Raw genomic sequence first — 22,281 nt, forward strand, 5'->3', positions numbered from 1 at the left:
ATGATCAAGTCCTTGAGAGTAGGCTCTGTCTTCTGAATGTCATCCTCCATGGAACTTGGTACAAGGACCAGTCAGCTACTGCTGCTGACTCTGTCTATACTTGAAGAATTAATACTTCAGTCACTAAGTGGAAGCTGACGTGATGTGCCGGATAACTGCAAACGCATCTTAAGACAAGGCCTCTGGTCTTGCCCCTCTCCTGTCAGCTCTCCACTGCCTCTAGAGAGATCTTGCTAGAAAGTCATGTCACTTCATTTCTTAAACCCTTCCAATGACACCGCATGGCCTTGGGGGTAAGGTCTGAGCTCCTTATCATGGCCTGTAAAACTCTACATGATCTGGCCCTTGCCTACCACTCTTGCCTTATCTATTGCTGCTTTTAAAATGTATACCACTCTCCAGATGTTAACCATTTCCCTAACTGGCTTTTGGGGAAACATTCTTTTGTGTTGTGTCTCCTTAGAATGACCCTCCCTGCCTCATGCACCTAGAGAACTTCTGCTGATCCATCAAAACCCCAGTTCAAGATTTTCCTCCTCTGTGAAGAATTTCTAGACCCCATCTCAGTAAAAAAAAAAAAAAAAAAAAAAAAAAAAAAAAAAAAAAACCACTCTCCTTTGTCTATACCAGCACTCTACTTAATTTCACCATTACACACTGTCACACCACATGGCAGTCATTTAGAAAAAGTCCACCTCCTCTACTAGACTGTGAACTCCTTTGGGAGACCAGCCTAAGAGGTCATCATCTCCCTGTTCTCTGCACCTAATCCAGAGCTAGGCAAGCAGCAAAAACTTAATACATTTTGGCTAAATGAAGTGGATTAAAGGGTTAGAATACAAGAGCCCAGAACAAAGCCTGTCTCTCTAGGAATAAAGCTGGAAGCTCAGAGAACATTAGAAAAACTCATGATGAAAAATAAATAACCCAATCAAAAAATAGGCAGAAGATCTAAATAGACATTTCTCCGAAGAAGACATACAGATGGCCAACAGGAACATGAAAACATGTTCAACCTCACTAATTATTAGAGAAATGCAAATCAAAACTACAATGAGGTATCACCTCACATCAGTCAGAATGGCCATCATCAAAAAGTCTACAAATAATAAATGCTGGAGAGGGTGTGGAGAAAAGGGAACCCTCCTATATATACTGTTGGTGGAAATGAAAATTGGTAAAGCCACTATGGAGAAGAGTGTGGAGGTTTCTTAAACTAAACAGAGTTGCCACATGATCCTACAATCCCACTCCTGGGCATATATCTGGAGAGAACTATAATTCAAAAAGATACATGCACCCCAATATTCATTGCAGCACTGTCTACAATAGCCAAGACACGGAAGCAACCTAAGTATCCATTGACACAGGAATGGATAAAGAAGAGGTGGTACATATACACAATGGAATATTACTCAGCCATAAAAAAATGAAAAAAAAGTCATTTGCAGCAACGTGGATGGATCTAGAGATTATCATACTAAGTGAAGTAAGTCAGACGGAGAAAGACGAATATCATGATATTGCTTATATGTGAAATCTAAAAAAAAAGATACAAATAAACCTATTTACAAAACAGAAATAGATCCACAAACATAGAAAAGAAACTTATGGTTACCAAAGGGGAAGGTGGGAGAGGGATAAATTAGGAGTTTGGGATTGACATATACACACTACTATATATAAAATACATAACCAACAAGGATCTACTGTATAGCACAGGGAACTACACTCAATATTTTGTAATAACCTATAAGGAAAAAGAATCTGAAAAAGAATACATTATACATATCTATGTAAAACTGAATCACTTTGCTGTATACCTGAAACACAACATTGTAAATCAACTATAGTTCAACGAAAAACAACAACAACAAAAAGAAAAACTCATGGTGACCCAGCCAAAGTCAACAGGATGCATGCTGGGGCTTGGTAACATCGCGCCTGTCAGGAGAGTGAATTAGGTTGAACTAATGTCAGGCTATCACGAGCTCTATTTGCCTGACTAATGATAATTTGTATGCCTCTCCTATAGGGGGACTTCCTTAGGTTCATATTCGAGTTCCCTTGGGCTTTCGAAGGGGGCCGGACTCAGCCATGGAGACAGGGCTCAGCCTTAGCCAATCCTACAGTGGTTTCTTGTCCACAGGATCCCTGGAGGGCACATGGTGCAGCTTCTTACAGGAGTTGGTACCACCAGATGTCTTGGAAGTGTCCAGAACACATCTAAGTGAGCCCTGAGTCTATGACTATCATACTAGGTACAGGGATGACACAACCCCGCTGACCTTGAGTGATCTTAACCCGGTGGGGTTGCAACACCTCGCCCAATGTGTTTACCTGCATTCAAGACTGGATGACTGGCAACGCCAACGGAATGGCCATGACCCCAGGACACACCATTTGCTGGAGTAATATTCCTCCCTGGCCCTCCACCCTCAGCTCCTCGAAAGGGAGGCACTGTACGTCACACGGGGTAGTAACAGGGTAGGTGGGTCAGGGTGACAAGTGTTCCTAATCATGCTGGCAACTGCTGACTGGGATCTTGTAATGACCTGTGACCCACCTGAATCAGATGAGCTGCACTTTCCGGGCTGCCGTACCGAAGGTCATGTCCATTGATGGCTAACACACGATCGTTCTCCTCCAGCTGACCGTGTCGGTCTGCCACGCCACCATCCAGAACGTTGGAAATAAACACCCCAGGCTCGTCCACCTTGCGCACCAGTTTTATTCCAAGCTGCTCCTCCGGGCTGCTTTTGTTGAGGATCACGTGGAAACTGTCATCCCGGGGCCCGTAGGTGTCCAGGGGCTGCCCATCAGTCCTGCTCCGGAACTTCTGCTCCCGCAGCACCGTCAGCCACAGCACCTGGCAGGGCTGCCGCAGGAGGTGCAGGGCATAGTTGTGCCGTACGTTGCCGATGTCCATCCCGTTGACCTAGGGCAAGGGGACCTCAGAATCTGCAGCGACCGAGCCGTCCACGCCACCGGCCACAAACCTGCCCCAAAGGCCCAGCCCACAGACTCCCTGGGGCCCTTCCTGAAGGACCACTCTGCTCTATCACCTTCTTCTCCGTCCAGATACCCCCATCTTCCAACAGAACCTGTAACCCGGTTTCCCTGAGTCTTAGCCGCACACCTTTTCAACTCTCTCAGCAGACACCATCTTTCTTCAGTCTTGTCCTTACACAGGCCCTTGAATGTATTTATATAGTCCTAACCCTCCTTTCTGTTGCTTGCTAAACTTATTTTTCAGCTGAAGGGGGGAGGAAAAGGAAGACAAAGTGGGAAAAGGCAAAAGAAGAAAAGAAAATTTCTGATTAATGATTACATTAAACTGCTGTTTAAATCAAACTGAGTTGGCATTTTCTTTCCAAACATCTCCAGATGAATTTTTCTCCCTGGATCACCTGTACTGGAACTTCCAGGCCCCACTACTGTGTGTGTGTGTGTGTGTGTGTGTGTGTGTGTGTGTGTGTGTGTGTGAGAGAGAGAGAGAGACAGAAAGAGAGAGAGAGAGAGAGAGAGAGAGAGAGAGAGAGAGAGAGAGAGAGAGAGAGAGGGAGGGAGGGAGGGAGGGAGGGAGGGAGGGAGGGAGGGAGGGAGGGAGGGAGGGGGGAGGGAGGGAGGGAGGGAATGTGTGTGTACATGAAAATATTTGAGTGTTGGCAAGTGTGTGTGTGTGTGTGTCTGTGTGTGTGTGTGTGTGTGTGTGTCAAGTCTCCAGGTGTTCACCTACAAGGTCTTTTGCCCATGTTCTCAGCAAAGGAGAGAAAAAAAATCTCTACAGTTTCAAACAAACGGATGTGAATGGAAGCTTCTCGGCTCTTTTATTGAAAGGCTGGATCACGTTATTAGGCTGCTTAAATGTCCTCCAGCTTGGCCCACTCATTTGTGCCTCGCTAATGATCTTCAGGGCTGATGCTGCATGGGGCTTTCTGGTTTTAATTACTCTAGGCAGGCCCAGCCTGAAGGCTTCAGATCTCAGTGCTGGTCACTGCCTGGGAAGAAAATAATTTCACAGCAGCACTACACTCTGTGCTTAAGGAAGGAGGCCTCACAGAAGAGAAACAACCTTCTTGAATTTCTATGGTTTGGTAAGATTTCCTGTACTTGCAGCCAACAGTTAGAAGAATCTTGGAATGAGATTTCATGGGCCTGCCTGCAGCGTGCCATCGCTAGTCCTCTGTTCCATCTCCAGGGATGGACGGAGGCTCCCTCGTGCTCGGACAAGGCTCATCACCTCTGTCCAAGCACAGGTGAGCTCAAAGACCTGGCTCTGCTCTGACACCTTATCCCGGGTCTGGTTTTCTCCATCACACCGAGGCCAAAAGAAAGTCAGGGTCGCCTGCTAAATACTCCTGGCACCTCTTTTGCTTGCAAGTGCCAGTTGAAGGTCACAAGAATCAAAAAGGTTTTCCTTAGGCAACCGTTCCAGGCAGCATAGTTTCCGCAGAACTGGGAGGAAGCCATGCAGAGTGTCGCTGATTGCACGGCTGACCGTCCCTTGCGGTTGACGGGCCCTGCCTCGTACTCCACCTCGGAGGCCAGTGAGAACATCAGTGTTTCTACAATAACTGCTTTAAATTCTTTCTCCTCTTATTCCAAACAATAAGAATTTCTTTGCCAGAGAACCAGCGCATGATGTATCAGGAGCTGGCCCCTCAGCAACCCAGAAGGGATGGGATGAAACTGTCATCTGAGTTTCAGACAGGAAATATATGACCAAGGCAGGGATTTTTTCTTATCACTTTTGGCACATGTTGGACTTCTGTCTGATAAACAACTCTTCCTTTATCCTTTCTCTTCTTCTGAAAATTCCTCCCTAGCATCCTTCCCCTCAGTCAAGCCTCAGAGGACAGTAATGCCCCACGTGTTCTCTTCCACCACCTGTCTCCCCTGGAATGTCTGTGGGTTGGCAGAATAGCTTAGGGATGTGTGTGCGTGCGTGTGTGTGAAGGGCCATTAAGCTCTAGGAAATTTACTTTAGAGGGGTGTGTGAATGTAAGTGATTAAGTAAAATATAAAATGTTCCATTTATCTGCTCTAAAAACAATTTAAGAAGATATAGGCTTCGGTTTTATATTGTTTTATGTTAGTGCTACTTAAAGTGGGAGGAAAGGGTGAGAGAGGAAGAGAGAGGAGGGAGGAGGAAAAGGAAGAGAGAAGAACGCAGAGGTAGAGAAAAGGGAGGGGGAAGATAGCAGAAGGCAGAGGAAGGAGGGGAACACAGAGACAAAATGATGCAGAGGGTCTTCCCTGGTGGCGCAGTGGTTGAGAGTCCGCCTGCCGATGCAGGGGACACGGGTTCGTGCCCTGGTCCGGGAGGATCCCACGTGGCGTGGAGCGGCGGGGCCCGTGAGCCACGGCCGCTGAGCCTGCGCGTCTGGAGCCTGTGCTCCGCAGCGGGAGAGGCCACAACAGTGAGAGGCCCGCGTACCGCAAAAAAAAAAAAAAAAAAGATACATGATACAGAGACAGTATTTATAGAGAGAGAAAGAGATCAAAAGAACGAGAATGGGAATTCCCTGGTGGTCCGGTGGTTAGGACTCCATACTGCCCGTGGAGGGGGCACCTGGTCGGGGAACTAAGATCCCGCATGCTGTGTGGCAGGGCCAAAAAAAAAAAAAAAATACAAGAAAGACAGAAGGGTTAGGGACCTATCTCAGATTACAAATCTTGTATGAAGAGCCATATCAACATAAGAACTATGGAAAGTGACGGCTCCACATTTACGTTAGTGCTTTACGCATGCGTCCGTCCGCCTGTCCGTCAGCCTGTCCGTCCGCCCGTCCGTCCATCCATCCATCCACCCACCCACCCACCGATTTGCTCTGAAGTGACTTTTGCTAAGACCCTCTTCATGGCTCCACAGCCGTGGTCTCTACCTTTAGGATGATGTCTCCTGGCAGTAGCCGGCCGTCTCTGGCAATCACCCCATCACGATAAATGTGCTGGATAATGATGTGGACCAGCGGGGTTTCATTGCCTCCCACAAGCCTAATGGAGAGGTTTTCATTGGGATCCGCTCGGTTGATCTTGACTCTGGTAATTTCACCATATGGAATCAGGTGATACAACCTTGGAAAGACTAAAATGGACAATGTTTATTTAAGACACCCCCCCAACGGACATTTCCAACCACTCCTTTTCTTGCCAAACTTTGGTTCCAGCCAAACTAAACTATTCATTGTTCCTTGTACATGTTTTCCATCTTCCTGCCTCTGTGCCAGCATAAGTTTCTCTGCCTGGAATGTTTTCCATTCTAGGCCTAAACCCAACTTTTCCTTCAAGGCCTGCATGAAATGATCCCTTCCAATTAAACTCTACCCTGATCCCTTTCCCCCTGCTCTCTCTAAACTTCCCATTTCCCATAAAGCTTTATTTCTCATGGCACCGAGCCTTCTATTATTATTATTACTATTATTATTCATGCCCATTTCTTATACCCACCACTGGACTCTAAGATCCTTGAGGACATAATTTCTGGCTGTTTTGTAGTTCTGTGCACAGATCTCTGTACACAGGAGACTTCAGCCTATGTTTACCGAATGAAGAGGAATGAACGAACAGTCATTATGCAAAGGGCTGCAGTTTGATCACTTACTAATCAAGGGGCAAAACAGAACAAGCCTGTTTTGCTCTTTTTGATCATTTTGAAGATCTCCTCCTGGGAGGACCTGCTTTTCAGGCTTAGTGAATCAGTCCTCTCTACCCTGTTGTCAGTAAAGGGAAGTCAAATGGCCTAATTCACAATCAAGGAAAGAGGCCCAGGCCCAGCTGGTGGCATCCAGAGGTTCGTCCCTGATCCACTTGTATGGCTGGATTCAGAGCCAAAAGGAGGTTCAGAGACCCAGGCTGGTGTTTCCAAACTTCACCTTTTCACTGAGGACTCTTTCGCCTTGAAATCTGTCACGGGTCCCCCGCCCTGCTGGGCCCACACACAGAATTGCTTCTCAGGCTGTGTAGTTTGACAGTGACAGTCAGACCTTTGTTTCACAAGGGAGGATGCGTGAGCTCGGAGAGGAGAAGTGGCACGACTGGCTGGAGGTGGCAGTTAGGTGGTGGTCCTCAGAGCCAGGTCAGAACCCGGGGCTCCTGATGACAGCTCCTGTCACCTTCCTCAGAGTCCCCTGAAGCCAGGGGTCCACAGCCGGCAATGGGTCCACAGGGGACTTGGTCTACAGACCCACAGCCAGCAGCAACGACTGGCGCTGTCCTCCACCTCGGCTTGAATAGAAGCCTACAGGGGGGACACCAGGATATGCCGGCCACGTAACACCTAGTTTGACGGGAGCTGCAGCTCCTCCGCAGTTGCTTGAGGCTCGAGTTAGGATGTTGAGAGCACTGATGCTTTTGTCTCCTGTAGCTGCTGACAGCTGCCTCTGCCCTATGATTCTCCCTTAATTATGTCATCGGGAAAGATCAAAACTGCAGGCCTGGTTCTACATAAAACACTCTTTCTGACTATTTTCAAAACCCATGACCTTAATGCATTTTCCCTAGTGAACTATGAGTTCATGGATGAGTACTCAACTCTCTAGGAACAATACAGCAAGAATTAAAATTATTTCTAAGTATTGCAGAACATGATACACAAAGCAATTTAGCTGCCAGAGGAAGCTGGAGCCGTTGTAAATGTGGGTCTTTACCCCCCACTGGGAGTTAATTTAATGTAAGCAATTGGGCTTTGCTGTAAGGCTGTGGGCAGCAGCCTTCATCTGTCAGCTCCTGGTGCTAACAGAGCTTGGGTGACCGAGTTCAATTAACGTTTAAACTATCTTGATTACCTTAAGTAGGCTCTATCCACAAGTATTTGTTGGAACAGGTCTGGTGACAAGGAAATGGAAGTTCTTAAAAAAAAATCATTTTGAGCAAAGAAAGATTTGGAAATTATCATCAAAGCTGCTGGTTTTCTCTCTCTCCTCCCTCTCCCTTTCTACTCTTTTTCCCAACAGATTTACAAAAACCATGCGCCCAAATCTAACTGATCAAGGATGTTTGATAGTCTGAAAGGACATACTCAGTCACACTTGGAAATGTTAATTAGAGCTACAATAATGAGACCCTAGTGACCTTCCCTTTGAGAGTTACAGTAATTTTTAAACTGCCAAACTAGTGCTGGTCTGAAAAGAAAGTTTTTCAATATTGTGTCCTTACTTAAGGACTAAAGGATATAGTATCATTTACCAAGTGTTTATTATATGCTGGCCACTGAGCTAAGCAAGTTGCATGACACTTTGTTGTTTGTTTAGTCCTCACAGCAACCCTTTGAACTAGATTATTATCACCCCTGTTTTTTTGGATGATGAAATACTAAAGCTCAGAGAAGTCAAGTAACCTGGCCAGGTCACACAGCTAAGTAGTGAAGCCAGTCTCTTTACTGATATGAAAAGGATGGATAAAACCATGGGCGTTCACCATACTAACTGCGGGTTACTTACTGAAGCAATGAGATCCTAAGGCCCTTTTTAAAAGCTTTGTTGCCTCACAAATCCTGTACCAGCCTCACTGAGTCATAATACCTCACCCCACTGTGGAGTAATAGCTTCCTGGAGCACCTGAGGAAATCCATTCTCTCCTACTTGAAGCCCCTGCACACATAACACAGATGCCATCTTCATCTTCCTGAAACACAGCTTCCATCCTGCTATAACTCTATGCAAAAGCTTCCAGGTGTGTTCACTGCCCCAAGTCAAGACTCCTAAATGGCATCCAGAACCCTTCTAATCTGGCCTTAACCTCATCTCCCACTACTTTCCAACACACAGTCGAGATGGGGATGCCCATCCAGGTCATAACCACTCCTTAAACACGGATTACACCGTCCCACTGGGAAGAGGCACGCCTCTCTTGACAGCTGTCATTTTTGTTTATTTATATCTCACTCTTTCTGGTATTTTATTTTTTGTCTTGAATGAACTTCTTGGAACCAGGAGCTGGATTTTATAATCTTTATATAAAAGTACAGAGCTTACCTATATAAACAGCTCATACAACTCAATATCAAAAAAACAAACAACCTGAGTAAAAAACGGGCAGAGATCATGAAAAGGCATTTTTTCCAAAGAGGATGTACAGATATGGCCAACAGGCACATGAAAAGATGCTCAACATCGCTAATCACCTCACACCTGTCAGAATGGCCATCATCAAAAAGTCTTCCAGGGCTTCCCTAGTGGTGCAGTGGTTGAGAGTCCGCCTGCCCATGCAGGGGACACGGGTTCATGCCCCGGTCCGGGAGGATCCCACATGCCGTGGAGCGGCTGGGCCCGTGAGCCATGGCTGCTGAGCCTGCGCGTCCGGAGCCTGTGCTCCACAATGGGAGAGGCCACAGCAGTGAGAGGCTGGCGTACCGCAAAAAAAAAAAAAAAAAACGGGTTTCCCTGGTGGCACAGTGGTTGGGAGTCCGCCTGCCGATGCAGGCGACACGGGTTCGTGCCCCGGTCCGGGAAGATCCCACATGCCGCGAGCGGCTGGGCCCGTGAGCCATGGCCGCTGGGCCTGCGCGTCCGGAGCCTGTGCTCCACAATGGGAGAGGCCACAGCAGTGAGAGGCCCATGTACCGCAGGGGGAAAAAAAAAAAAAAAGTCTTCAAATAACAAATGAGGGCGAGGATGTGGAGAAAAGGGAACCCTAGTACACTGTTGGTAGGAATGTAAATTGATGCAGCCACTATAGAAAACAGTATGGAGGTTTTTCAAATAACTAAAAATAGAACTACCATATCATCCAGTAATTCCATTCCTGGGTATATATCCAAAGAAAACAAAAGCATTAATCTGAAAAGATACATGCACCTCAGTGTTCATAGCTGCATTATTTACCAAGATAGGTTGCTTCCATAGCTTGGCTAAGTGTCCATCAACAGATGAATAGATAAAGAAGATGTGGTATGTATACAACAGAATACTACTCAGCCATAAACAAGAATGAAATTCTGCTGTTTGCAACAATGTAGATGGACCTGGAGGGTATTATGTTAAGTGAAATAAGTCAGACAGAAAAAGACAAATATTGTATGTTATCACTTACATGTGGAATCTAGAAAATAAAAACAGAAACAGATTCACAGATATAGAGATCAAACTAGTGGTTACCAGTGGGGAGAGGGAAGAGGAGAGGAACAAAATGGGGTAGGGGATTAAGAGGTACAAACGACTATGTATAAAATAAATAAGCTACAAGGATATATTGCACAGCACAGGGAATATAGCCAATATTTTATAATAACTATAAATGAAGTATAATCTATAAAAATATTGAATCACTATGTGGTACATCTGAAACTAACATAATATTGTAAATCAACTGTACTTCAGTAAAAAAAAAAGTACAGAGCCTAGGCCAATGTCTTACACATAGTAATATTTTATTTTAAAAGTTTCTGCAATAAACATGCAAATCAATCTTATTCACGTAGGAGAAAACTTTACATGGAATGGAATTAAGGAGCCTTTAATAAGCGGGGAAGACTGGCAGAAAGGAAGTTATAATCCTTTTACTCATTGCAGAAACATTCAGCAAAAACTATTATGTGTCATATATTGTGCTTGGACTTGAGAACACAAAGACTTAGATAAAGAGCCCCTGCCCCCATTGGTACAGTTACGATGAAAGGTGACATTGCCAATAACAGAGATACAGGTGCTTTGAGAACACAAAGGAGAGAGGACTGAGGGAGTCAAGGAGGGCTCCCAGGAGGAGGCAAAGCCTATGCTGAGCCTGGAAAGAGGAATTAGGATGCCAGCTGAAGGGGCGTGAGAGTACAGGACGAACAACAACATGGAAGTGAGAGAGACACAGTATTTATAGGACAGCAATAAGTTCAGAGTAGTCAGAGCATGTAGCGTGTGTACAGGGTGAGAGGGGATAAGCAGGGGTCTTATACGACTGCTCCAAGTTCTCTGAGAACATGATAAGGACGGTGGTTTCGGATTTACCTCCCAACCTCGAAGGAGTGGAGGGTGCTTAATCCAGTGGGTAAACGAGTGGGCTCTGTAGCCAGAGGACCCAAGTTAAAATCCTAGGTCTGCCATTTTCCAGATGGGTGACTTTGGACTAGCTACCCAATCTCTCGGAGTCTAAGTTTCTTCTGTAAAATGAGAATCACGATCACTGTCCTTAGCGCTGTGACCTTTAAATGACTTAAAGCACTACCTGGCACCCAGGAAAGCTCAAAAAAAAACTGAAGCTACTATTATTACTGCTGTAAAGGTCTAATATTAGATGAAAAGAAAGGACAGGACAGTATTTTCTCAGCTCCATTTATATTGGGGAAAACACATAGGATAAGATCCATAAACTTCCTTTGCATAGATTCTAGAACCAAATTAACCTGGATTCCAAGTTTAGAAGGGTAATTTGGGGCAAGCTAAGTAACCTCCTGGTGTCTCAGTTTCCTCATCTGTAAAACACGGATAATAGTAGTAGCTACTTCAAAGAGTTGTTGAGGATTAAATGAGTTAATGCATGGAAAACACTCAGAACCACACATCACACAAAGTGGTAATAAGAATAAATACCTACATAGCATTTACTATGTGCCAGGCACTGTTCTAAATGTTCTTCACTTAACTGTATTATTCTTGGGACTTCCCTGGTGGCGCAATGGTTAAGAATCTGCCTGCCAGGGCAGGGGACACAGGTTCAATCCCTGGTCCGGGAAGATCCCACAGGCCGCGGAGCAACTAAGCCCATGAGCCACAACTACTGAGCCTGCGCTCTAGAGCCCACGAGCCACAACTACTGAAGCCCGTGCACCTAGAGCCTGTGTACCGCAACGAAGAGTAGCCCTCGCTCGCCACAACTAGAGAAAGCCCACGCGTAGCAACGAAGACACAAAGCAGACAAAAATAAATAAATAAATTGAGGCATAATTCGGTTAAAAAAAAAAAACTATATTATTCTTTACATGCACTAAGCTAGCATCTGAAGGTAAGGGTTCCAAAACCTTTTCCCTCAATCTATGTAAGAAGAGAACAATAATTTCTGCCTTTGGTTACTTATGCAAGAAGAGGCCAATCAAGGTAAGAAATATTTATGCCCTTGGGAAGAGAGGTATCATAGAAAGCGGGGGGTGGGGGCGGTCTGGTTGTCATCACGCCTGGAGTCGTCATTCCGGAAGCCCAGCCTTACTGGGAGGCCACTTACCGTCAGGGGCAGTGGTGTTTTCAGAATTCTCTCTGCCCTGCTCAGCTTGGTTGACAACTGTACTTCCACACTTTGTCCTTCGAAGAACACTCAAGGCTCGGTTTATTTTTTTAAAAGATCTGCTTCTGATGGTGGATCGCTCAAAGGGCCGTGCTGAGGACAAGAGAGAAGGGAGGGAGAGTAGCTACGTATTCACAGAGGTCCTCTTTTATGGACGCGGCTGGTAAGACACGCACAACACATCGTGAACGGTGATTACTTCTAGGTGGTGGGATGATAGAATTTGCTTAGCTGTATATTCTCAGTTTTCTACAATGCAATGTGGATGGTTTATTTTAAATCTACTTGGTTTTTTTCCTGGGCTGGATGGAATATAACAGCACTTTTCTCGAGCCACCTGGATGGGAAGGTAGGGACACCGAGGGAGTGATGAATCACTAGGTCTAACTTCAACCCCTTTCGCCAGGTCAGGTTACACACATGTCTAATGATCTCAGGTCCTCGCGGTTTCATTTCACTCTGGAGAACTGGATGTTGGGTTGCTGCCCAAAACTACCAGAGCGTTTTTCCCTTGAAAAAACATTTCTATAACTTTCCAGACAGGGCAATCCCAAGGCCAAGGAGTCCATTCCCAGACAACCACCCCCTTTGACTCACCCCTTGTTCGGTTGCTCCGGCCAGAGTCCAGGGGGCTGTTTGGCTGACCGTCTTCTGCTGTGGACACGTAGGCAGGGTTGTCTAGGCCAGGCTCGTCTGTCATTAAGGAGATAGTGGCAGCTGCAGAAACCTCTGGGGACAGCGCTGTTGCTGTGAGGCTGGCACAGCCGTCTGGACAGCCCTCCTGAGAGTGCCTCTTCCGGTCTTTGGTGAGGCCGTAGTGGGAGGCACCTTTGCAGCTGCAACAAAACCAGCAGGAGGTCAGAGAAGGCTTTGCGCATTGTTCGACCAGGGCTCTTCAAGTCCACGTGCTTGCCACCCTTGGAAATTGACTTACTCACCCCTGGCTCCTCTCCCTTCTCACATGGACGGAAGTCAATATACACTTGCCAACCAAATGAATGAATGACTTGAAAGAACCATTTTTAAAAGATGTCTACAGCATTCTGTTAAAGCACTCTCTACACTGGCCCCTGGAATGCAAATTACGAGAGCTGTCACGGGGTCTACAAGCCTAGGGCTTGAGGCTGGCAGTCTTCAACTATTTGGATGTAATTCCTTCTTGCTGGTGTTTACTTTGACCATGAAAGTCCTTAGTCACCCTCTCAGTCCCTTCTTTTGGGTTTAGTTCCCAAACCACTGACCATAAATACAAAGCTCCTCCCAGATTCCATATTTAACTGTCCATGGAAACAGAAATGCCCTCACTACAAAGCCACAGGAGTTGGTTCAGCTTCACATTCTGTAGAGGCAGGCTTGCTGGTTTCCAGTCTCCACCTCTGGGGTGGTCTGAGTGGCCAGGACCAGGAGCTCGGGGCTCCCATGTGCTAAAAGTTTTCATGTCTTTTAACACTGGGAAGGTAAAACAACATTCGTGGTCTTTAAAAAACAGGTCTCTATCCATTCACCACGCATGCTAAAGAGCAAGCGTAAGGGCCAGGACACCGAGGTTTGAGCCCATCTAAGTCCATATTTTGCTATGGACGCACTTCCACTGTCACTGGGCAAGTCGTCTCAGCTCTTAGGTCGGGTTTTGATCAGCAAATGGGGAGGATTTAACTCTCATTCACTGTGGTGAGGAAGTGCTGCAGACAGCCAAACCACCTTCCCAGGGGTTATGAAGGCAAAAATCAAATGGGCGAGTCCCTTTAAGAAGTGGCCATTTGCATATAATGGATGTTAATTTATAAATGATTTTTACCAACTCAATACAGAAAACCTTACACGGTTGAGCTATTTTAAATAATGCTTTGAGAGTCTGTTTGGAGCGGTGCTCATGAATGGAATCAAACAGCAGTCTGCAGTTGATATGCCCATGATTTATATGGCCTACAGAAGCAGATCTATGGTTTTTGTCTGGATGGGAATCCTTGCTCTGAAATTTACCTAGCTGTGTGATCTGGGACAAGTTTGTTAACCTGGTTAAACTTTATAATCTGCACATACATCTTGGGTTGCTGTAAGGTCTGGTTGACATTAAGTCAAGAGCTTAGTTCTATATATTTTGCCAGATATATAGAGAATTCTCAACAGACTGTATTACTTCCATAATTCAACCATTCTAAGATGCCTGTTCTGTCACATTTTAACTTCTCTGAGATTGGGATGCGTGGGTGACGGACGGGGTCCCACAGCTTCAGGTTGCCAAGCTGCAGTCATGACACAAATGCCACTGTCCAAGGAAACATGGTCACAGGTGTCCATCTCGTCCCTTCCATTGAGTTGCCGCCACTCTTGGTACTATGCCATTGAGTTTAATTGCTCTTCAATGTCTTAGAAAAGATTACATTATGATTAAGCACTGTAATGAAAAGGTACTGTATATGTGGAAAGTCTCAAAAACGGAGCAGTGGCATGTAAATTTGATATTGGTGGTAAATATTTGTCTTTAGAAGGAGGGCATCAATTTCTGATTTTCTTGCAAAGAGACAAGCAAATGCTTTATTTGCTTAGCAAGAGAGATACCCCCAAGGAGATGAAAAGTGATGTCACACTTTGTTACTGAGATCATCCTAAAGGACAGGCCTAGTTCATGCCAAACAGTACAACTAGAGGGCAGGAGATGTCGCCATATGTGTCTGAATGGATTTCAAAGTCTGATCTGACCAACCCATGCATTGCAGGGATATCTTTAAAGGTGTTTTGGAATGATTTAACCAGTGGCAGTTTTAAAATTTTCTTGTTAGGGGACTTCCCTGGTGGTACAACGGATGAGACTCCATGCTCCCAGTGCAGGTGGCACGGGTTCGATCCCTGGTGAGGGAACTAGATCCCACATGCATGCTGCCGCAACCACGAGTTCGCATGCCACAACTAAGAAGCCCTGAAGCCACAACTAAGGAGCCTGCAAGCCACAACCAAGATCCGGAGGAACCAAACAAATAAGTTAAAAAATAAATGAAAAAAAATTTTTTTTCTTGTTGGTACATAAAATATGATGCTTCTTATAATCGATGATGATTTGATGAAATGTGTGTGTTTTCAAAAAAAAAAAAAAATGTGTGTGTTTTCTTTTTGTGTGTGTGTGTGTGTGTGTGTGTGTGTGATACACGGGCCTCTCACTGTTGTGGCCTCTCCCGTTGCGGAGCACAGGCTCCGGACGCACAGGCTCAGTGGCCATGGCTCACGGGCCCAGCTGCTCCACGGCATGTGGGATCTTCCCGGACCGGGGCACGAACCCATGTTCCCTGCATCGGCAGGCGGACTCTCAACCACTGAGCCACCAGGAAAGCCCTGAAATGTGGTTTTCATATTAGTAGAAAAGGACTCTGATTTTACAACCCTACATCCTTATCTCATAGAACATGAAACAGGCCCCCGGTTTCTAATGCTAGTTTTTCCCTCACTGAAAGAGTACAAGCTCCCTGCTTGAATTGGTGAGGGTTTACTGTTCTGATTAGCTACTTTGGCTTTGAATTGTTCTGCTTAAAAATAGCAAAGTGGTTGATATGAGAAACTCAAAAATTGGAAGAAACATTGTGTGATGGAAAAAATGAAAGCCAGCGTGCATTTGAGCAGCTCCAAAGTCATAAACATACGAGTGGAACACTTCTCTGTAAGCCAGCAGTATCGGTTAGCAACGCATGGTTAGGAAGTTCCTAGGCTATTTCGTTGGACTGGAAACAGTATTTCTTTTCTTGGGGCAGCAATGCCCTTGACCATGTGCCCTGCCAGAGCAGGAAATGAATTTTCCAATTGGACAAACGGCTGGCAAAGGCACACACCATGGCTTTCTGAGGAGACACAGCATATCCCAGTGGAAAAAAAAAGTAGCATCTTATTCTGCTGCCATATCTGTGAGAAGAGTTAAGGTATTTAAACATCTCTGAATCCCAAGACTATGCCATTAAGAAGCCATTTCTGTTTCAAATCCTTGGGGTTCCAAAGACACAGTTGAGTCCAGGAAAGGAAAACCTCATAAAATGACTTAGAAGCCTCCCCTCTGGCCTCGTATCCCAGACATCCTTACAGTATCTGGGGAGGGTAGATTTAAACATTCAGACTCATAAACCTTGTATAAAAATGGTCTGCTGAAGAGGCTCATACTTGTGCAATGTTGCTTGTTTCAGCTTCCTGGCGTAGCTCGAATCTGAGGCACACGGTGATCTATGAAGGTAGCAGCTTGTACTTACTAATTATCTCTTTTGTGTTGACTAATCCCGGGGTCTCTTGATTTACAGGCACGAGTGAGGGGAGGAGGGGAAAAGAGCTGATTAGCCTTGGCCAGTACAGGAACATATGCTGAACCCTGGGTTGTGTTCAAAGCAGGCAGGATTTATTCGCCCTTTAGTTATCCCTGAGCACTAAGTACTCTCAGGTGGTGATGGGCGACGGCCATGAACTTGAAGGATGCACACAAGAAACATGGAAAACCATTTTTCAACCACTTTGGATATGCTAACTGTTCAAAGCAACTCTGACGACCAGTTGTGTTAATAACAGAGTTGAGATCCTGAGCTCCTATATCAAAGTGAGTAGAGGCAAATCTGTCTTAATATAAGAACGCTGACACTGGGTAGGGGTGCCATGGAATTTTTGTCTTTTTTGCAAGGATAGGCGGGGGGCGGGGGGGAAGTAAGAAGAGAAAATGACCCTCCTTGCAAAAATTCCTGAGTCCATGAGTTCACTACTAATGGGGGTTGACCTGAAGCAGGATGGACCCCCGGCATACTTCACAGAGGCTCTGAGGGGCTCAGAGCTCGGCCAACCGGGTGGCACAAGCTAGTTTGCAGGGGAGGGCTCCTTTTGTTTCTTTTCTTTTTTAAGGTTATTTTTTTTTTGTAAGTCTATTGAATTTGTTACAATATTGCTTCTGTTTTATGTTTTGGTTCTTTGGCGCCAAGGCATGTGGGATCTTAGCTCCCGGACCAGGGATCGAACCCACACTCCCTCCACTGGAAGGCAAAGTCTTAACCACTGGACCACCATGGAAGTCCCGGGGAGGGCTCCTTTCTGATGACAGAAGAATAAAAGTGGTCCACGACAAACTGAGCCTCAATATACTCATTATAACAGTCTGGGTAACTACACAACCTCCCCTTTAGCCTTCTAACTTCCTTTGCATTCTTTCTTTCTCAGTTCACTTCTGAATTAGGTAAACATTGAGTCTACTCTCTTACTGAGTTCACTAATTGCCCAGTCTGCTCTTACTTGAAACCAGGGCTTGCAAATTCATATGCTAATCAGGCCAGGTGGGGGACTGCGTGGAGCAGTGCTGTTCCATTTCAAGGGTGCAGCAACCTCTACAGACCTTCACTGAGTGTTGCCTCAAGAAGACCAGCCCAAGAGCCACTAATCGAGAAATGAAAGTTATCCAGATTGGAAAGGAAAAGTGAAACTGTCACTCTTTGCAATGACATGATATTATATAGAGAAACCTTCAAAGACCCCACCAAAAAAACTATTCGAATAAATGAATTCAGTAAAGTTGCAGGATACAAAATCAATACACAAATATTTATTGTATTTCAATATACTAACAAAGAACTGTCAGAAAGATAAATTGAGAAAATAATCCCGTGTACAACTGCATGAAAAATACCTAGGGATAAATTTGACCAAGGAAGTGAAAGATCTGTACACTGAAAACTGTAAGACACTGACGAAAGAAACTGAAGATGACACAAATGGGAAAATATTGTGTGCTCATGGACTGGAAAATATTAAAATGTCCATACTACCCAAAGCAATCTGCAGATTCAATGCAAACCCTATCAAAATTCCAACGGCGTTTTTCATAGAAATACAACAAACAATCCTAACATTTGTATAGAACCACAAAAGACCCCAGATAGACAAAGCAATCTTAAGAAAGAAGAACAAAGCTGGATGCATTACGCTTCTTGATTTAAATCTATATTACAAAACTATAGTAATCAAAATAGTATGGTATTGGCAAAAAGCCAGATGTAGATAGATGGAACACAGTCCAGAAATACACCCACACATATATGGTTAATTAATTTATGACAAAGGAATCAAGAATATACAATGGGGAAAGGACAGTCTCTTCAGTAAATGGTGTTGGGAAAACTAGACAGCCACATGCAAAAGAATGAAACTGGACCCCTATCTGACACCATACACAAAAGTTAACTCAAACAGATTAAAGACTTAAATGTATGACCTGAAACCATAAAATTCCTAAAAGAAAAACAGATGGTAAGCTCCTTGATATTGGTCTTATAGATGATTTTTTGAATCTGACACAAAAAGCAAAAATAAATAAACTAAAAAGCTTCTGCACCACAAAGGAAACTATCAACAAAATGAAAAGGCAACTACTGAATGGGAAAAAATTATTTGCAAATCGTATCTAATAAGAAGTTAATATCCAAAATATATAAAGAACCCACACAGCTCAATAGCAAAAAAAAATACGATTAAAAAAAAGGAATATCTGAATAGACATTTTTCCACAGAAGACACACAGATGGCCAACAGGTACACGAAAAGATGCTCAACATCACTCTCTAATCAGGGAAACACAAATCAAAACCACAATGAGATATCACCTCACACCTGTTAGAATGGCTATAATCAAAGAGACAAGAGGTTACAAGTGGTGGTGAGGATGTGGAGAAAAGGTGAGGATGTTTCTACTGCTGGGAGGAACATAAATTGGTGCAGCCACTACGGAAAATGATATGGAAGTTCCTCAAAAAATTCAAAATAGAACTGCCATATGATCCATCATTTCCACTTGGTATTTATCTGAAGAAATCGAAAATGCTAACTGGAAAAGATATATGCACCCCCCTGTTCACTGCAGTATTACTTACAATAGTCAAGGCATGGAAACAACCTAAGTGTCCTCCGATGGCTAAATAATGAAAACGTGGTGTGTGTGTATATATATATATATATATATATATATATATACACACACATACATACATACGTACATATACCACGGAATATCATTCGGTCGTGAAAAAGAATGAAATCTTGCCACTTGCAACAACATGAATGGACCTTAAAGGTCCTGCATCACCCGCTGCAGGAAGAGGTGATCGCTGTCAGAGAGCGGCAGGCTCTCCTTCGTGTCCTCAGACAAGGCACCTGGGAGACGGGCCATCGGGAGCCTCAAGGAACCACAGTGCTCTGGCTCAGAGAAAGTCTGTGTCAGGGTGCTGGTGACCCTGGGGGCTGAGGGTGGGCCTCGGCCATGTGTGCCTGGCTCCCAACTCCATCTCCAGGGCCTCCACCCTGGCCCTCCTGACACCGTGCCTCCAGGGCTTTGCAACACACCCTAGCCCATCTCCCTGTTCCCAGTCTTTCCCTTCCTCCCCACCATCCAATCCATCCTAACCACAAACATACCAACACAATTTCTTTTTGCTCGAAAACTTCCCATGGAAATATTTCCCAGTGCTTACCAGGTCAAGTCCCAAGTCCCCAGGCTGACATCCCAGGCCATCCCTGAGCCGTATTGATCATGGCCTCACCACAGGGTCTGGCAACACAGAAGGGGGCTGGGAAGAGCTCACATCTATTGGTCTACTGTGTACTACGCGTTATGCTTCACATACGTGGTCTTCTTAAACCCTCCCAGTGGTCCCAGCTGTCAAGTCAGTTAAACCACCTCCACTTTGCTGATGAGGGTGCGGAAACTTGGATAAGGCTCTCTTCCCTTCTACCTATCAGAGTGGAGCTAGGATTTGAATCCATGCTGTGAGGTCATGCTTTCTCCCCTCCCATGGCCTGGCCTCCAGCCCGGAGCATCCCCTGCACTCCAGACTCCTGTATCAAACTGCTCATGCCACATCTTCACTGCCATGTCCAATAGGCATCTCAAACTTCACACATCCAAACACCCCAAGCCTCCCTGCTCTTCCCACCTCTTCCGTTTTACCTTACATCCTTCTTGTTGTTCAAACCGAAAACCCCAGAGTCAGCCCTGATTCCTTTCTTTTTCTCGACACCCCAAGTATAATCAAGCAATATCTATCCAGGATTTAACGCCTTCTCATCACGTCCACCGCCACGGCCCTAGTCCAAGCCACCATAATCAAAGCCTGGGTTATTGCAATGGCCTCCTGAGAGGTCTTCCTGCTTCTACACTCTCTGCCCTGCCCCGTCCCCATCTATTCTCAACACAGCAGCGGTGTGATCCTTTTAAAATGGCTCTCCATGCTACTAAAACACAAGGTCCTCACAATGGCCCACAAGGCCCTGTATTCTCTGTCCCTGTGACTTGTACCCTCATCTCCATCCCCTGCTCATCTGGCCTCCTGCTGGTCCTCACACTTGCCCAGCACGCTCCTGCTTCAGGGGCCTTGCATTCTGCTGTCTCTCCACGGCCCCCTCCACCCCTCTCCGCAACACTTGCTCCAGATTCCTGTCTGGTCAGCTCCCTCATCTCCATCAGGTCCGTGATTGAAGTCTACCTTCCCTGAGTACCCTTCTTAAAACAGCAGCTTTTTCCCTGGCACGTCTTAACCCTACTTATTTTTTCTTCTTCCTCCTCCCTGCTCATTTTTTCTCTATAATAGAGTACAAACTCCAAATGGGGTGGGAGTGGGTGGAGTCTAGTTCCATAATTAAGCCGATAGAACCAAACTTTGAAAACTTTATCCCTTTAGGATCAAGAAGGCTTCATCATATTGGTGGCTTGGGAAAGAGGAAGCTCATGGATTCCCATGTCCCTCCTGGCTGACGGTCAAGACACACCAGCCCTGCCTCAGCTGCCCAGTCAGCTCTGGGCACATCTTGCTCCACGGGGCTGGAGGGGACTGGAGAGAAGGGACAAAGTGTTACTCACCTGGTGCCTTTCAGAGGGTCCCCATACCATCTAGATTTCCTAGAGCAGGCACTCAGCAAACATTTACTGAATTGAGCTGAAGTCCCCTTTTGGGTGTTCTGTCTATTGAAATGACCAAACTGGGAATTGATTCACCCCCACAGTCCTGCTAACACATAATTGTGGTTGGTTGTGATACCCATGCCAGGCTCCCTTCTTCCCTCAGCAAGCTCATGATTTCCCTGCACTCCGACTCGAGATGAGAAAAGGGAGAGGAAAGAGGGAAAAGTGAGACTTTTTAAGAATTCTTTTTTCACATACTTCCCTGATAACTTGAATAGGATTTTATTGGGTCTGGGTTGTACAACTATTACGTATATAGGAGGAATAGTCGCCATATACCTTCTTTTGATGTATTAAGCTGCTGCAACAGGATGGGTGATTTTGAAACACTTTTTTTTCATTCAATGAGCACATAAGGAGGACCTTGTTTTTTTCATTCACTGAGCACAGGAGGGCGGCCCCCTGACAAAGAGGGTACAGTGATGTGGAACAAGCTCAGGCTTTCAAGTTTAAAACATCTGGGTGTGAATCCTAGGTCTGCCACTGCCAGTCTGCGACTTTGGACAAATTCCATGATTCCTCTGAGCCTCATTTTCCAGATGTAAAATGGGCACAAGGTTTATTTACAGTGAGATTTAAAGATTCATGCCAAGTCCCTAAGGGTACCTGGAATACAGTAGCAACTCAATAAGCAGTAATCAACATAATTATTGTATATCAAGCATAATGTTAGACACTATAGATGCAAAGAAACGTACTATACAGTGTATGCATGTGAGGAGACTGACGTGAAAACAGAAAACTGCCACGCCACATTATCAGAGAGATGGAGGTATGAGCCAAGTGTTGGGAGAGCTCAGAGAAAGGGGTCACCTCACTCTGCTTGGGGTAATCAAGGAAGGCTTCCCAGAAGAGGTGACATCTGAGCTGAGTCTAGGAAAATGAGTGACATTGGTCTGACAGACTAGGTGTGAATGTCACATTTAAAGACCCGAAGGATGCAAGTGCACGGTAGATGCCAGGTTTACTGAGTTCGGTGCAGACTTTATCTCAAGGGGTAAAGTAGAAATGGAGAAAGTAGAAATGGAAAAAGTACAGAGCTGAAGTGAGACCAAAGAGGAGGACAGATGCTGGGGGTGGTGCTGGAGGCCGCCTGACTACCCGTC

General features: G+C 45.3%; 1 protein-coding gene across 2 annotated transcripts in view; it reads right to left on the bottom strand.

The window, feature by feature from the left end:
• Positions 1-22,281, bottom strand: part of LNX1 (ligand of numb-protein X 1) — a gene marked incomplete at both ends in the record, with an annotated part of 120,348 nt that overhangs the window by 34,531 nt on the left and 63,536 nt on the right. For both annotated transcript variants that reach the window (XM_079920854.1, XM_079920855.1), the window contains 4 exons: positions 2,567-2,938; positions 5,889-6,091; positions 12,154-12,306; positions 12,811-13,049. In XM_079920854.1, the coding sequence (XP_079776980.1) occupies positions 2,567-2,938; positions 5,889-6,091; positions 12,154-12,306; positions 12,811-13,049 (967 nt within the window). The remainder of the gene's footprint in view (positions 1-2,566; positions 2,939-5,888; positions 6,092-12,153; positions 12,307-12,810; positions 13,050-22,281) is intronic.

This window comes from Stenella coeruleoalba, assembly GCF_951394435.1.
Source record: "Stenella coeruleoalba genome assembly, chromosome: 4".
NCBI classification, from domain to species: Eukaryota; Metazoa; Chordata; class Mammalia; order Artiodactyla; family Delphinidae; genus Stenella; species Stenella coeruleoalba.